We start from the raw sequence: 16,350 nt of genomic DNA, 5'->3' as shown, positions 1-16,350 counted from the left end.
CACTTTGGACATCCAATTAATACCTGATTTTCCATCTTGCTAAACAACTCTAAAAACAACAGTGGCCCCAAACCATTCTCATACACGCTGCCTGTTACCTGTGCAGGTGGGATTCATGAAATGGTGGAGGGCGGGGAGAATGTCAAAAAAATCAAGAAAAGACATTGGGTATGGACTTGTATTAGCTTGCAAATAAAATTTTCAATTTTATATACAGGGTTTAATCTTTGCTTTAAAGGAAAAAAACCTCAAGACTCAAGATGGCAGTAGTAATAAGAAGGGCTAATGTATGCTGCATACTTACTCTGAGCCAGGAGCTTCTAAACCTTTTCTTTCATGTATCATCACCTTTACTGCTGGTGTCAACCCCATGAGGTAGGAACTGTTACTATCTCCATGTTGCCGACTAAGAAACTGAAGCTTGGAGAGATTAAGCCATTTGCCCAAAGTTATATGGCTAAACGGTCAGAACTGGACCTGAGGTATGAGACGCAAGGTCTGAGCTCTCAGATTCTGGGGTGCAATTAAAATCCACCTAGAGTACCAATCAAAAATACGGATTCCTGGGCCTCACTCTAAACCTCTCCCATCGGACTCTCTAGGAGTGGGAAGACATCTCTGTCCTCTTGGGATGACCCACTGGGACTCAGAGGGCCTTGAGGGTGAGACCCCCTGTTCTGTGCTACACTGCTGGTGATGCTTCCAGGAACGCTGCCAGGGGACTCTCCATTCCTGGTGGTCTTGGCTTGACTGGCACCAAGAAAAGAGGATCTTGAAGCCTTGATGTATTCTTCATCTTTCTGTTTCTTGAAAGGTCTTATATTTTCAGGAGGTGATGACTTTAGACAAACCACGTAGGTTGAAATGCCCAAAGTGAGATCTAATTAAGTCTCCCCAAGTCTACGACCTTGTCCCCTCTGCCCAGGGAGACTCTGCCATCCTCTCCTCTGGGCTCCACCGTGCCCCTCCCAAGCAATGGTTCTCAACCTTTCGGGGGCAGCGGAAGCAACTGGGGAGCCTGTTGCAAGGCAGATGCCTGGCAGCCACCACAAAATGTTCTGGTAGAGTAGGGCTGGGATGAGGCCTGGGGACCTGCACTTAACAAGTACTATAGGCGGTCCAGGAACCAGATTTCAAAAACACTGATATTGCTTTCAGCTAACACCAGTCTTTCCCTGGTAGGCTGTGAGCAGCTTGAGGTCAAGGCAGATACTACACATCTGACACTTAATACACTGAGTGGATGGATGGAAGCAGACATTTGTTGAGTGCTTCTTTTCTGTTTGGCACTGTTTTAAATACTCGATGTGCATTATCTCATTCAATTCTCCCAACAATGCTATGTGGTAGGTATTATTATCCTAACCCATTTCACAGATGAAGAAACTGAGGCTCAGAGAGATGAGGCCTCTTGCCTAGGAGTGGGAGAGCAGGGATTATGAATGAACAAATGAATGAATGAATGAATACGGGAAATGACGATGAAACAGGTGGGCTTTAGGTTACACGTTTATAGAGCTGTCTATCGGGCCAAGTGCTGAAGGACTTACAGGGAATGAGACGGTAGGGGGGGGGGGGCCTCAGGTGGTGGGGGAGGGGCAGGAGCTGGCTGGTCCATACCTTGCAGCCCTCGCAAGTGATGCAGCGGTAGTGATAACCGGTTGCCTTGTCCCCACATACGACACACTGCTCGTCTTTGTCCAGGTAACTAGGGATATACCCTGGGAGGGAGGAAGGGAGGCAGGCAGGCAGGCATGGCTTGGGGCCCCAGCAGAGAGGCTTCGAGACTCTCTCCATCCCCCCACTTTTCCTTCCTTGCCCAGCCTCCCTGAAGGGTTCTCTGTCTCCAGACAGAGTCCTGGAGACATATCAGAGGTCATCTTGCTCATCCCCTTCCCTAAGAATATGGAGAATCCAGTTCTTCTGACTGACCCTTTAGGGCTTTTCTCTCTTGCTGCATCCCAGGGGCAGGGGGACACAGGAGAAGGAGAAGCAAATCTCGGCAGCAGCTCATCTCGGGGACCTCAGGTAAGGGCGTGATGGGAGAAGGGAGGGAAGAGGCCCTTTCTGACCTACTCCATCCTCAGTGGCTGGGGCATGCTCCACATCACACCTCTCACCCAGACAAGTCCATCCCAAGCTCTCCAGGAGGCTCTTCCCACAGGACACAGGAACTGCCGGTACAAGCCCAGGCCCCGGAAGAGCCCTTTGCTGGTTCGGTGGGGTTGAGGGTGGGGAGGAAGGGCACACGCAGCCAGGCTCACCTGACATGCTGGTTTTCAGGGAACATTGGCCGTTCTTTCTTTTTCGCTTTCCATCTGGTGACCTGGTACTGGACAGGGGCAAAGTGGGCAGAATCAGAGAGCAGACCTTGGGCAGCCCCTCTTTGCATCCAATAGGCTGATGTCATGCCTCAGGCCTGACTCCCTCCATCTACCTCCCACCTTCAGGTCAGCTGACAAAACTGAGAAGGGTCCAGCTATCTGAGCAAGAGATAAGGGGCTTGGCTGGGGCACAAGCATGTTCAAGGGTCCCAACACACACTGACACACACATTAGAGAACCGTAAACATCCATCGTCTATAAAACATCCACATATTTAAGCCTTCAGTACTTGACACATATGCAGAAGAATCTCAGGACATGAATCTTTAGGACATGCTTAAAACTATATAAGCTTTAGAATACACACAAATATATGCAGCATAAAACCAGCACATATGAACATATGAACAACTATGCTGCCTTCAGTATAAACCCAAGCATGGTATGTAAGCAGCAGTCTCTATTATCTATGTGGACATGACTTTCAGGGCTTTCTCAAATGTTATACGACCTCAAGGATATGCCCACGTGTTTCACAACCCTCTAGACAAGCACCTAATAATACCATGCCCCTCCCTGCAGCGAGCATGTCACTTGATTTTCAGCTCATGCACACACGCTAGATAACCACAGCGGACCACCAGAACCTAGACTCAAGGACATGAGAAAAGGATGGGACTCCCAAAGCCACCCTGTCCACGGCCCCCATTTAACAGAACAGCAAACTGAGGCCCCACCTGTGCCAGCCGACACAGTGGGCCGGGGTCAGAGCCAGAACAAAGACCCAGGGCCCCTCCACGTAAGGTATTATAGCAGCCCTCAGCCACTGCACACGCATGTGGCCAGCCTCTCCACATACGTGTTACATAACCTCGGCACACACAGGTTACATAAGCCTTCTACATGCATGCACGGATTGTATAACCTCTCACACACACCCCGTGTGTGGCATGTTGCAGAGCCTCCCTCCAGAGCCCGATGCAACTACCAACACACTGACACAGTGACCTTGGCCAGGGTCACAGTCACAGATAGCTGTGTCCCACACACCCTGGGGATTACCCCTGTCTAATTTCTAGAACGGTTCGAGGGTCAGATCTGCTTCCTGTCTCCGGAGGGGTGGGTATGGGAGAACGCCTAGCTACCGAGGCCCCAGCTGAGCTGGCGGTCTTCTGCAATTAATCAGACTTACAGCCTCTGGGTGCAGTACCAGGGCTAGCCACAAGGTGGCGCAAGGACATGGGGGAGGGGAGGCTACGGGGAGGGCCTGCAGTCCTGGGGGGACCAGGAACTGGCGTTCCCGCCTTTCTCTGCGTTAGGAGCAGACTCTCCCAGACCCACAGAAGAAGTCTGGGCAGCGAGGTACAGAGGCTGTAAGTGAAAGCTATGCAATGATAGGCTAAACCTTTTTCAGAGTTCCCGGGGGTGGGGACTGGGTAGGGGGATACCCCACTGCCCTTACCCAACCACCAGCCCCATCCACTTCCTCCACCCTTCCAGGGACCCAGTCTTGGGCCCCAGGGCTTTGCTGGGCCAGGACTCCAGCCTCCTGGCTCGGGATCTGGTCTCCTAGGCAACGGCCACACTGCTCCCCAGAGCACCCATCCCCCACCCTCTCCCTGGCCATAGGCACAGGCTGTACCCAGCTCCCAGGGCACCATGCCAACAGAGACGGAGCTCTGTGCTACTTGGAGCTGATGGGAGAGGCAGAGACCCTCTGGGCTCCTGAAAGGCACTGCAGATGGCAGGTAAGCCATCCCTAGCTGGGTGTGCAAGGCTGATGTCTGCTCCACGTGGGAGCAAAATCTTCATAGCTGGTATTCACTTCCACTTCCTGGGAGGAGCCCCATGGCAGTGCCCGCCCTTGCCCATGAACAAGGAAGAGCTTGTGAGGCTCCCAATAGGTTCCAAATATAAGCGTGAGCTGTGACCAACAGCTACTGGACCATGTGCCCTGAAATGTCATGTAACAGGCACCATGGCTTCTGGACCGCACACTGGCAGTCAGAAGTGAATGAGCTGGTAGGGAGAGGAGGAAAGGAGGCAAATGGCAAGGCTGTTTGGATTCCACAGATGCAGGTAAGGGTGGCCCAGGGGACCAGGGAGGGGGCAGGATTTGAGATGCCCAGCACCATCCAGGGAGGGGCCATGTGCCTGCCGCCTGTAATACTCTACATCACCTCCCCCTTTTAGAATGGGCATCTCTCCATCCAGGTGCCTAATTCCCTGCCACATGGGAACATGACCTCATCTCCTGGGCAAAGGTAGGCAGCAGGCTGGCTGGCCTCATGCCCCGACCCTGGCCCCCGCCACAGAGGTACTTAAAAGGCCCAAGCTCAGCTCTCTTGGGCCCAGCCAGGTGACCCTGCTTGCTGCCTAGGAGTTGGCACGACGTAGCTGCCGAACGCATTACCTGCTCTCCTCTGGGTCTGACCCACACTCCACCTTGCTTGGCTTCTGTTCCATTCACTTCAATTCCATCCAGGATGCCCTCCAGCACGCCGAGAGACTGGGGTGGGCACACTGGCCCCCCCGGCACACCCACAGGCCACCCACCCCCTGCCACCCAGGCCCTAGGGCACAGCACCCATGGTGCCCGCCTCAGCACTTGGCCTTTCACACCATGCCCTGAGCCCCAAGGGGGGCGGGCGGTGAAAGGGGCCAGGGAATGGCAGGTGGTAGGGCTGGGTGGGGGAGCAAGCCGGGTCTGTAAAGGGGTCCTGGGTGGGAAGAGTAACTTCTGAATCTTGTCCTGTCCAGAGGTCCCTGCAGAGAGAGGAGAGAGGCAGGGATAAGGCGGTGCCATGGTGGGGCTAGGCGAATAGGATTCCTTTGGTACCAACATTTTGGGGCTCATACTGAGATGATGGGGGGACTTCCCTGGTGCTCCAGTGGCTAAGACTCCACGCCCCCAATTCAGGGGGCCCAGGTTCAATACCTGGTCAGGGAGCTGGACCCCACAGGCTGCAATTAAGAGTTCACAAGCCACAACTGAAGTTCCTGCATACCGCAAGGAAGACCTGAGACCCAGTGTGCCACCACTAAGAGCTGGAGCACGCCAAATAAATAAATACTGTGAAAAAGAAAATAATGAGATAGTGGTAGTCATAGAGGGCAGGCACAGGAAGAGGACCAGGATAACCATTCAAATCAACAGAGAGCAGGCAAAAAAATAAATAACCACCACACAGCAGGCAAGACTGGAGATCCATAGACATGGAGATCATGCCTGATCTCCAGACATGAACAAGGATGAAGGGAAAGAATGAGGTCATCCATGTACCTTGTCTCAATCCTCACAATCAAGTGAGGCCCTTGTGTGTGTGTTAAGTCCTTGCAGTCGTGTCTGACCCTTTGCGACCCCATGGACTGTAGCCCGCCAGGCTCGTCTGTCCATGGGATTCTCCAGGCAAGAATCCCGGAGTGGGTTGCCATTTCCCTCTCCAGGGGAATCTTCCTGATCCAGAGATTGAACTTGCCTCTCTTGTGTCTCCTGCATTGGCGAGTTCTTTACCACTAGCACCACCTGGGAAGTGGTGCCCTTAATATGCATCTATTAAACATCAGCTGCTATTACCAACCCCCTCACCAAGTTTTCCTAAAACTCATCAGTACTGTAGGGCAAGACGCCACCAGAGACGGGCAGCTTTGAGCCCAGGCACAGGGCAGCAGGGGGCGGGGTGTACTGGGGAAGGAAGTGTGGTTTGTAGAGGTGGCATGCAGGAATCCTGAACACCCACCTGAGTGCCTCAATAAAGAAGGACGCTGAAAACAGTAGGGAGCTGCCCCCTCCCCCAGCTGCTGGCCCAGTTATGACTCCCCAACCCTGGCCCCACAAGGAGATTCCCATACAAGGTCCCACATCACACTTCCCAGTCTGAGGACCAGGCTTCCCCTTCCCCATTGGTTTAGCTGAGCTGCCACCCACCAGGAAGGCAAGGGAACAGGGAATGGAAAATAACCCCTGTTAATGGCACAGAGAGTATGTGCCCTCTGGTATCAGAACTTCGCAGGTGAGTAAACGAAGCCTCAGAAAGCTTGAACATTCACTCAAGTGGGCGCAGCTAGTCAGCAGCCTGCCTCCAACGCTGGCCTTGTTCTGCTACCAGGGGTCTAGGGCAGTGCCGACCTGGGCCAACCATTCCCTCCACGCCACATTGCTGACCCCAGGCTGCAGACCTGACGCTCCGTGTCTACCCAGACAGGCAGGTGTGGGCACGTGAAAGGGGACAAAAGGTGCAGCTCCCCGCACACACCCCTTCATCCCTCCACAGTACGACTGTTGCACCAGAGGCTTTGCCCCTCGGCCCCACCTCCAAGAACTGATAAGGAGTCAGGGTGGGAGGGGAAGGGAGAGATAAGTCAGGCCATTGGGCAGGGCAGGGCCGGCCATGGGACAGGGCACTGGGGTGAGTCCCCATCCTGGGGAGCAGGGCAGGAGGACAGAAGGGTGGCCCATTCTGTCTTTGATACCCCCACAGACCAGAACTGGGCACTGGGGGCTGGACAGGAGACACTGGGGAGGGGGGGACGGGTGAGAGCGGGGAGCCTTAGCTCAGGGAGCCATCAAGAAAGTAGGTCAAGTTTTTCTTGGCTTGCGGAGAAATTCCTGTTATAAATTTATAATGGCGTAGCCAGCCCTAAGGGGTGGAGGTGGGGGAGAAAAGGAGTGGGTGGGGTTGCCCAGAGCCTGGGCACAGGGGCCTGCCGCTCCAGCCAGAGCGCTGAGGGGTAGGGGGGCCAGGGTAGTCGTGGGGGTGGGGCTGACAATAGCGGGCTATTTTCTGTCGCCTCTGTTTCCACCTCTCTCTGCCCAGTGTAGCTTCCTCTGGTCTGTCTGTCTGTCTGCATCAGAATGTCTCTCTCTCTCTCTCTCCCCCCCGGGGGCGGGGTGTCTCCCTGTCTCCCCCTCCCCCCAAGTCTGTGCCTCGGTGCTTGGCACACCCTGGCTGCGGTGCTGCCCCCGCCTGTCTCCTGCCCACCTGGCATGCTGCCACCACTTGTTTACAGAAGCTGGAAAAATCCACTCGCCAGCCTGAGGCCTGGGCGCCCCCGGGGAGGGGAGGAGGCAGGCACAGGAGTGGGCACAGGGAGAGAGGGGCAGCCCCGGGGAGCAGGCCCTGGGGGCAGGTGAAGGCAGCCAGGGTGTGCAGGAATGGGTACCGACAGCTGTGGGCCAGGCAAGATGGGGAATCCTGGTGGCAGCGCGTGGCGTGGGCAGCTCCCTCCCAGGCCATAGAGCTGGAGGAACCCCCTCCCCGCTCACTCCTGCCCCAGCCCCTACAGGGCACACCTGGGGCAGCGCCAACCTAAGCCACCATGTTTATCTTCCCTTCCCCCTCCCAGGCCCAGTCTTAACTCCAAATGTGTCTGGGCACTGCCAAGGGCTTGCACGTGCCTGCTGGGAGGGGCGTTGAGCAGACCAGTGCCTGCTGCCTGTCGGTACCACCCAGGCTCCCCGGAGCCCCTGGCAGCGGGCAGCGGAGCAAGGTCCTGCCCTCGCCGCTCAGGGCACCCTCGCCTGGCACTTAGCTAGAGGCTGGAGCCCCTGAGGGCTCCTTGTCATCTCTCTGGGGACATACCTGGGCCTCTGAGGCGACAGAGTGGGCAGAGAGCCCAGCATGCAGGGAGGCACACGGCACGTGGGCCAGGCCTGCGTTGGCCGTGGGTAGATGAAAGTCCACAGGGAAGTGGGGCGGGGACACCCACCCTGAAGGGCAGCCTCTCGCCCCTCCTCCTGGAATCCTGTCAGTTCCCCAAGTGCCTGACGGGCACAGACCTGCAGAGGAAGAGGCTCAGGCCCCCAGAGGTGGAGGGGCTGGAGCCATGCTGCAGAGGAGGCTGGACAGCTGGGAGGCAAGGCCCACCTGTCGGAGGGCCTGGCCACCCTCTTCCTCTTTGTCAGATAAGAGCTGCCTGGTGGCAGTGTGGGCAAGGCGCCCGTGGAGGGGGAAACATTTCATTAAGCTTAAGTGCTTCTGGGATGGGGGGACAGAGACAAGAGGCCAATGCAGCATCCACAGGCACCATGCCAGGTCCCCGCTGCAGGGACTGTCCCACTCTGCAGTCCTGTGGACCCAAGGGACTCCCTGGAAGGATGCCTAGGGCTGCCAGAGGGGGGACTCTCTGCCCCCAGATCCAGCCCCCAGGTCTCCACGTCAGTCTCCTCTGGGTCTACTCTTGGCTTTGGCCCCACCTGTCAGGGCCCCTGAACTTTGTCCTTAATGCACTAAGGGAAGCCCAGCCCTCCTCCTTGCCAAGCAGAGGGAAGGACATAGAGAGAGGGGGGCTGAGAAAAGGGGAGAAAGAGGAGGAGGAGAAGGGTGAAAGGGATGAAGGGGGAGAGGAGAGGGAAGATGAGGAGGGGCAAAGACAAAGAGATGGGCCGAGACTGGGGTAGAGGCAGGGTTGACAATGAAGTAGATGGAGAAGAAGAAAGGCAGCAGGGAGGTGGGGGTGGGGAGAGAAGGGTGGGAGAGACAGAAGGACAGAGGAGGGGAGGAGACACAGAGAGAAAGGTAACAAAGGAAGATGGGTGGGGGGTGCTCGGTGCCCCGCCCGAGTTCCACCTCACGAAGGCTGGGGGGAGGGCAGAGCAGAAATGGTTTCCACGGTGACAGCTGGTTCTTGGTGGCCTGGCATGTGGGCTATTAATAGTGCTGTGGGGAGGTTCGCACCTCCCTCTCCCCTTCCCCTTTGCCTGCTGCTAGGGTGGGGGGTAGATTCTTCACCCCCACTCCCAATTATCTGGCACTGATGCCCTGACTGCACACCATGGGGGCTAACAAGGGCGATGCTAAGAGGCCCAGCTGGCCACTGCAGCCCACACACACACACACACACACCAGACACACGCGCGGGCATGCACAGGCAAACACAGGCATCTGTGTGCAGACATGACCGCCTGTGCCAACGTGGGCTCCCATGGGCAGCCACAGACACCAACAGCCCCCGGGGGTTCTGGTGACGGCGGAGGTTGCAGCAGCAACACCAGCCCCCAGGTTGAGGGCTGGGTGCCTCTCAGGGCTGGGATCTTTATCTCCTTTCCCAGATCCCCCTCTCTGCTACTCTCAGGTATGGACTTGGGGGGGGGCGGGGCTGCCCCACCCAACTCCCAGTTATCCCAGTGCTGGGAGGGAGAGGAGGGGTGAAGGCGGGAAGGGAGGTGCTATTTGGCAGGTGTGTGATGGCAGAGGAGTACACAGATGAAGACAGCAGCTTGGCAAGCAGGAGGGGCCAGGGGAAGGCAGCAGCCTTCGGTGGGCTCTCACAGGGCCCCCATGAGAAGGGATTCTGGAGCTCAAGGGCAGTGACCCCTGACGTCTGATCTCCTGAGCCACTCTAGGGCCTTGGAGGCTTAATGGGAGATGGGGGTGGGGGATATAAGGGGGAGATTGGTTACTTAAACAAAAGGATCCTCTCCCCCAAAAGAATATAACAGGAAATTCCCCCCTGCAGGTCAGAGACAGAAAGACATAAACAGTAGCCTTGACTTGGGCCAGATGCCCAGTAGGAACATCAAAGACTGTTGGGCTTCCGCCCACCCCCACCATAACCTCACCCACCTGCTGCTCTCCTGCCCCTCCTCCCACCCCCAGGCCAGCTCCCATCAGGCAGCAAGGTGGGCACCCAGGTGTGGGGCTCATCTCCACACCCCCCGCCACGCCTACTGACGATGGTGGGGCCCACAGCTCCTGCTCAAGAGCTCAGCCCCTTCCCTGCCAACCCACAGATCTCCATACCACCCCCACTCCCCACAAGGAATGGAGAGGGAGATCCAAATAGCCAAGAAGGCAGAGTTAGGAGCACCCCCAGGCTGAGCACACTCTCCCTGCCCCCACCCCCCCAGCAGCCAGTGGGTAATTGGAGCTGGGAGCTGGGGCAGCTGAAGGCTGGAGGCATGAATGTCACGGGGCCAAGGCGCTCACTGCAGATGGCATCATGGGCACAGGGCTGGGGTCCTCCTTTCCCCACTCCCCTCTTCCAGGGAGGAGGTGGCACAGAGGAGCCTGCGAGCCCTGGAGAGCTCTACCCAGGAGGGAAGGGAATGATCAAGGGGAAACGCAAAGCGGGGATGTTCTCCCAGGCACCCCCAGAGAGGCAGAGATAGCCCCCAGCCAAGCGGAACAGGCACAGGCAGGGTTGGTGGGGGAGGGACTGAGAGGGAAGCGGGGAGAGAGGAGCTGGGAGACGAGGGAGGGAATGAGGAAAGGGAGGAGAGATTGAAAATTGTGTGTGTGTGAGAGCGGGAGAGAGGGAAAGGGAGAGAGGGGGAGAGGGAGAGGGGAGGGAGAGAGAGAGAGCAGGAGAGAGCGAGCAAGTAAATGCAGCCGAGTCTGCCCGCACACACACGGACACGTGCAGACACACACACTCACCCCGCATGCGCAGAGCCGCGGGCTCCGGTACCCCATTCCAGCGGATAGTCAGAGCCCTCCCCGGCCCACACATGCACAAAATGCGCGCACATGGATGCGCGCACAACACACCCACTCACTGATGTGTACCAAGACGCCTGATAGCCACCAAAGCCTGGGTCCGCGCACTCCCCTTCCCTCGCCCACGCCCCTCGCGCCTGGGTAAAAGAGAAAATGAAACAGGCGGCTCTGGGAGCCAAGAGCTCATCTCCTCCTTACAAGAGGAAGCCAGGAGGAAGAAGAGGCTTGGGGGCTGGGTCCAGTCCCGCTGCTCTGGGCCAGTGCTAGAGGCGTGCTCTTGGCCCTAACCTTTAACCCCAGTCCCCGTGCCCAGACTGGGTGCCCGCCTCCAAAGCAGGGGAGCAAAGACAGCATTTTCTGGGCACCGGTGAGTTCCATCTTGCTCCCCTTGTCTGCCCAGAGAACTCCTGACACCTCCCTGTGGACCACCTCACAGCCTGGCATGCTACAGGGTGGCCCCCCTTTGGTGCCCCAGCCGTGGCCTGCCAGAGAGGAGGGCAAGCAACACCACATGCCTGAGAACCACGCAGTCTTCTCTCCACCAGCCCCAGCCGTCTCTGTGAGAGCCTGAGAACGGTCTCTGGTTCCAAGCGGCCTCTGTGTCCCCACCCACCCTGCAGCATCCCAGACCCTGGGAAGAGACGAGAATCCACAGGCCTTGTTGGCGGTGACAGCTCGCAACAGGGGCTGACTACAGGTGTCATCTCACGTTATGTTATTTGCCCTCACTCCGCACAAGGTGGGCATCCCTGTCTCCAGATTACGAAAACCTAAACCCAAAGTCAGCAACTGGCAAGTGGTGAAAACCCAGCCTCCAACTCCCAGGCAGTGGTCTTCCCACCACAGTCATGCATGCCTCCCTTCCCCATGAGGCAAAAAGTCCCCCAAGCACCTTTGCAGCCATGAGAACTAGGGTTGAGATTGGTGCCCCCACTCCGGAGGCTCCCCAGTGGCCCACCACAGGACATATCACTCCCATTGTCCTTGGGGAGCTGCATAAAAGGGATGGAGGGCGGAGAGAAGAGTTTTATCACCAGATTCACAGAGGATTAGAGGCAACCCAGGATACACCCTGGACCCCCAGGTGCTGCACCCAACACCCTTCTTATGCACTGCCCCCACCCCCCACACTAATGTCCCCTCTGTGCAGGGGCGGGGAATCTGTCAGCCAAGGGTGGGTCCTGAATGATAGATCAACGGTAGGTAGCTGAGATTTTGGGTCCCCAGGAGAGAGGAAGGGTGACTTACTCCACACATAAGAAGTGAGAGGGGTTGTGGAGAGGAGCCTGCTTTCCTTGTTTTTCCTCTCCCACACTCCCAGTGCTCAGACTTGTCCCAACAGAGATGCAGTGATGCCCAAACATTCGTGCATTTGTCCCTAACCGGGGAGGTGTGTCCCAGGCTGTGATACCAAGGGCTCCTTTAAGAAGCAGCTAAATAAGGTGAGGATCAGAGGAAAGCACAGTGGTGGCAGAGGGGCTCCAGGCTGCCCAAACTCCAGGCGGGAGAGAGAGAAGTGTCATGGAGAGGTGACAAGGAGGCTGGAGATTGGGGACCCACTATCCCTACCAACGCCACCTCATGCCTGTAATGTCCAGGAGATCCAAGTCTCCACCAAGCTTTTCCAAGAAATCCAGGGGCCCCAGACCCACAGATTTCCTTGCTGTAACAGCTAACACATACAGTGCTTGTGCACCAGGCAGTTTTTAAAAGCATTTTATATATTCTGACGGCTGTAATCCTCAAAAAACCAAATGAGGTCGGTATTACCATCCTCAATTTACAGATAAGGCAAGGGAGAGGTTAAATTGCTTGCCCAGGATTACACAACTGCCAGGGACAGAGCTGGGATTCAAACCCCGGCACTCTAGCTCCTACATATATATCCACACGTGTGTCTATGTATACGTATATATATGCACATGTATATCCCTGTTTTTAACCACTACAGCATGCCACCTTGTTCTTTCATCCAGCTATGTGTTCCCTGTGACCCAGCCTCAGTTTCCCTTTTTGTAGCAGCCATGGACTCTCCAGGGTGGAATCCGTGCCAGTACCTCCTCATCCATTGTCCAGACCACAGTTAGAGGGGAGCATGGCCAGAAATGGTAAGTGCCCCCTGCTCAGATTTCCTCTCTGGAAGAACTACCCGCCCTGCCAGCCCAAAGTGAAGGGCCAGCCCATGGGAGAGGGCCTCACACAGCCCCACACAAAGTCTGGGCAGCTGTACCCTCAGAACCAGGCTCAGAGGCTGGGCAAAGCAGACACAGCTGTTGGGCATCTCTGAGGTGGGTCTCAGCTGCCAGGGATGTGGAGAAAGGCCATTGTGAGTCCCGCTCAGCTGGGTCCTGCCAACTCCCGCCACGGCCCCTGGGCGGGGAGGGGGGTTGGCGATTATTTTCCAGTGGGTCATTGTGGAAGGAGCTTCCGATAACCATCCATGGCTTGCCCACCCAGACCTTCCACCCAGGCTGAACCCACCAGCCTGAGAAGTCAGCGTGGGCAGCGGTTGACCCCTTCTCTTCTCCCCCTGTGCTCAGCCCCCCAAACTTGCTGGCCGCAGCTGCAGGGCTGAGGAAGTGCAGGATGTCCTGAGCAGCCAGCTGAGCCCCCCGCCCCCCACCCCAACCTCTCGCTGACCCCAGAGGCAGGGCAGGCAGGCCGAGGGGCGGGGTCTGAGTACTAGCAACTGGAGAAGAATGGAGAACATCACCGCCGGTTCCCAGCTCCAAGCATGGAGGCTGTGGCAGAAACGGACACCAGAACAGGGGTCAACGAGGGGGGTGGATAGGGACAGGGTGAGAGGGAGTTACAGACTGGTGGAGAAACAGGGGGAGAGAGAAGAGACACAAGCGAGACAGAGCACTGGAGACCGTGGTGGAGCAAAATTCCAAGTCAAAAATACACAGCACTCACCCAGACACTCACCAGCTTACGGCCTCCTAAGGGAGGCTTCCAAGTTTAGACAGGAGGGCAGAGCTGAGAAAAGGGGCCAGACTCCGGGTGGGAGGCAGGAACTCGGTGGGAGTTAGTGGGGGGAAGGCCGGTGAGCATCCCCAGTAATGGCCCAGACCAACGAGCCCAGCAGGGGCACTGAGGTTATCTGCTTTTGGGGTGGGGATGGGGGCTGCTCCCTAGGAGGCAGGTCTCCCCAAGACTCCCTCCCCGCCAGCAGCCAGGGTCATCCCAGCTCCTGAAGTCACCTAACATTGCTTCACGTGCGTGACTCGGCCCTCTAGAACCCCCTCCCCCTCACCCTTTGCTCTGATTTTCCTGTCCCTCAAAAAAAAAAAAAAAGAGCCTGGAAAAAGAAGGCAGGAGGAAGCTTGAGGGGAAAAGTCTACGACTGCGTGTACATCTAGGGGTGTGCCTGGCCGCACAGCTACAGTGCGTGCATCCAGGGGTGTAGACCTGTGACTGTGTGGTCCTGAACCTTCTGAGTGCCTCCTGCACCTGAGCCCCTGGGACTGTGTGCAGATGCCTGCACCTGTGTGCAGGGTTCCCACAGTCAATCAATTACAAAGGATTACGGAGCACTTCATATGCTTGGCTCTGGGTGGGATCCAGAGCAATTCCAGTGATTCTCCTGGGTCTCAAGGAGCTCACCATCTAGGGGGTGGGATGACAAGGGAAAGAGACAGAGAATGTTATCTATAGTGACTGCGTGCCTTCCACCATTATGGGAGCAGGGTCTTTTTTGTGTGGTACACAGCACCTCAGAAAGCCACATGAAGAGTCCAGGAAAATACTTGTTGCTGAGTTGTGTATATGTGTGTTGATGTGCAACTGCATTTGCGTTTGACCGAGTGACAGCGACTGTCACGGCAAGGCGATGATGCCTGTGTGACTGGGCTCATGCGAGCACGTGTGTGCCTGTGAGTGACAGGGTCTTTTGTAATGTGTGGCTGTGTGCAATTGCTCTGCATTCATGCATGCAGGCGATAGTGACTTTTTCTGTGTGGGTGACAGCGACTCCTCCTTGTTGTGTATGAGAGCATCTCCCCGTGACCCTATGCCTGTGCAAGGGTTGGTCTCCCATGGGTGTGTCCCACCCTTCTGAGCTCCCCTGTGCAGTGGTAGCGTGCCTCTTCCCTTGTCCCCATGTGGGTGTGTCCAGCAGTTCCTGTCCTTGAGTCCGCCTGGGTGTCCCTGGGTGTGCATGTGTGTGTGGGCATATCTCTGTGTCTGCATGGCACATTTGCTTCCCCCTCATCTTGGACCACAGCCCCCTATATCCCTCCCCTTCCTGGGGCCTGAGCCAGCATTGAGGGGTGGGCTCCCATCCCACTGGTTTTCCTTCTGCGACCTCCAGACCTCCACCCCCGCCAAGCCCCCCTCCCCCGGAAAACGGGAGGCTCTCTCCATTGCCTCTATAACCCCCACCCCGCAGGCTTTACCTGCACACTGGACAAGGGAGGGCCCCAGGCAGAGAAGGGGCACCAGAGACACGTTGCAAGGGGAGGGAAGCGGGTGGCACACAACACGGGCCCATTCCTCCCTCTCTTCCCCAACCACCCTAGCTTGCAACTCCCCTAATTATCCAGGGACCCTCAGATATACCCCCCAACACACACACATACACACACACACCCCCAGCCGCGTTTTTGCAATTAGTTGTGTTGCAACCAGAGAGCCATGTTCAATTGGGGAGGCGAGTGAAGTGCGGGGGGGAGACTTTCTTCTCCTGGGGCCCGGGCAAGCCCACCTCCCACCCCACTCCTACCGCCCTCCGCTGCTGGAGGTAGCCTTGCAAACGCCACTCGGCCTCGGCCTGGGAGGCTGGGGGTGGGAGCTGGGGGGGCAGGCCTCCGGCGCACCGTAAACAAACCGCGGCGCGGCGGGCGGGGGAGCTCCGGCGGCCGGCAGTGGGGCCGGGCCCGGGAATGCGCAGCGGACGGGCCGGACAGAGGCCGGGCGGGTCCTCGAGGGGGAGGCCCGGACGCCATCTCCGCCGGCGAACCCCGGGGCCCACCGACCTCCCAGCAACGCCTCCCTTCCCCAGGGCGTTGAAGCTGCAAGCTCCCGGCCAGTGACAGGGTCACTGGGGCGCCCGGGAAGGCTGAGGCTGGCCGCGGGTACCCCCCGGACGCCCCCAGCCCGCCTGGGAGCCGGCCAGAGAGCCCCGCGGCTTTGCATAATCAATCGCGAGGCATTTGCATATTAATGCCCCCTCGCTCCCTCCCCCTTACCTCGGCGTGGCGCGCTGGACCGGGCTGGGCAGCGACGCGGGGGTCTCAGCGCCCCGTGCCGGGGGCGTCCATGGGGGGCCGGTGGGGCCCGGGCCGCCCGCCTCCTGCGCCCGGGTGTGAGTGCGAGTGAGCGCGGGGGGGCGGGGGGCGAGTGTGGCGGCCCCGCGGCTCCTCCGGCAGAGGCGGCGGCCGCTCTTGGCTCCTCCCTCCCCCGCCCCGCTCTGGCAGGGGCTCGGGCTCGGCGCGCCCAGCCGGCTCGCGGCTGCTCCCTGCAGGCCGCCTCGCCGCCGCCGGCCCCCGCCCCCCGCCCCCCGCCGCGCCCCGGGACCCCTGCCAGCCGCCCGGCCGCCCCTCGGCCGCCTCTGCCCCTTCCCGACCCGCATTCGCCCGCCCCACTC

General features: G+C 58.0%; 2 protein-coding genes across 4 annotated transcripts in view; one reads left to right on the top strand and one right to left on the bottom strand.

The window, feature by feature from the left end:
• The window catches only part of THRA (thyroid hormone receptor alpha), a 25,047-nt gene extending 8,697 nt beyond the window's left edge, over window positions 1-16,350 (bottom strand). Inside the window, exons 1-3 of one of the 2 annotated variants that reach the window (XM_061391692.1) lie at window positions 15,953-16,350; window positions 2,265-2,332; window positions 1,621-1,721 (exon numbers count right to left, since the gene is read on the bottom strand). In XM_061391692.1, the coding sequence (XP_061247676.1) occupies window positions 1,621-1,721; window positions 2,265-2,332; window positions 15,953-16,335 (552 nt within the window). In that variant the 5' untranslated portion in view covers window positions 16,336-16,350. Of the gene's footprint in view, window positions 1-1,620; window positions 1,722-2,264; window positions 2,333-4,738; window positions 5,092-15,952 lie in introns of those variants that run through there. The other variant, XM_061391695.1, reaches the window with a different exon arrangement.
• MED24 (mediator complex subunit 24) overlaps window positions 3,911-16,350 on the top strand; it is a 44,138-nt gene continuing 31,698 nt past the window's right edge. The window contains exon 1 of one of the 2 annotated variants that reach the window (XM_061391684.1): window positions 3,911-4,404. The gene's annotated coding sequence lies outside the window, so the exon portion shown is untranslated. Of the gene's footprint in view, window positions 4,405-12,775; window positions 12,872-16,350 lie in introns of those variants that run through there. The other variant, XM_061391686.1, reaches the window with a different exon arrangement.

The sequence above is a fragment of the Bos javanicus genome, chromosome 19 (genome assembly GCF_032452875.1).
Source record: "Bos javanicus breed banteng chromosome 19, ARS-OSU_banteng_1.0, whole genome shotgun sequence".
In the NCBI taxonomy this organism is placed as follows: domain Eukaryota; kingdom Metazoa; phylum Chordata; class Mammalia; order Artiodactyla; family Bovidae; genus Bos; species Bos javanicus.
The sequence above is the reverse complement of the archived record's forward strand: the minus strand, read 5'-3'. Positions and strand labels throughout refer to the sequence as shown.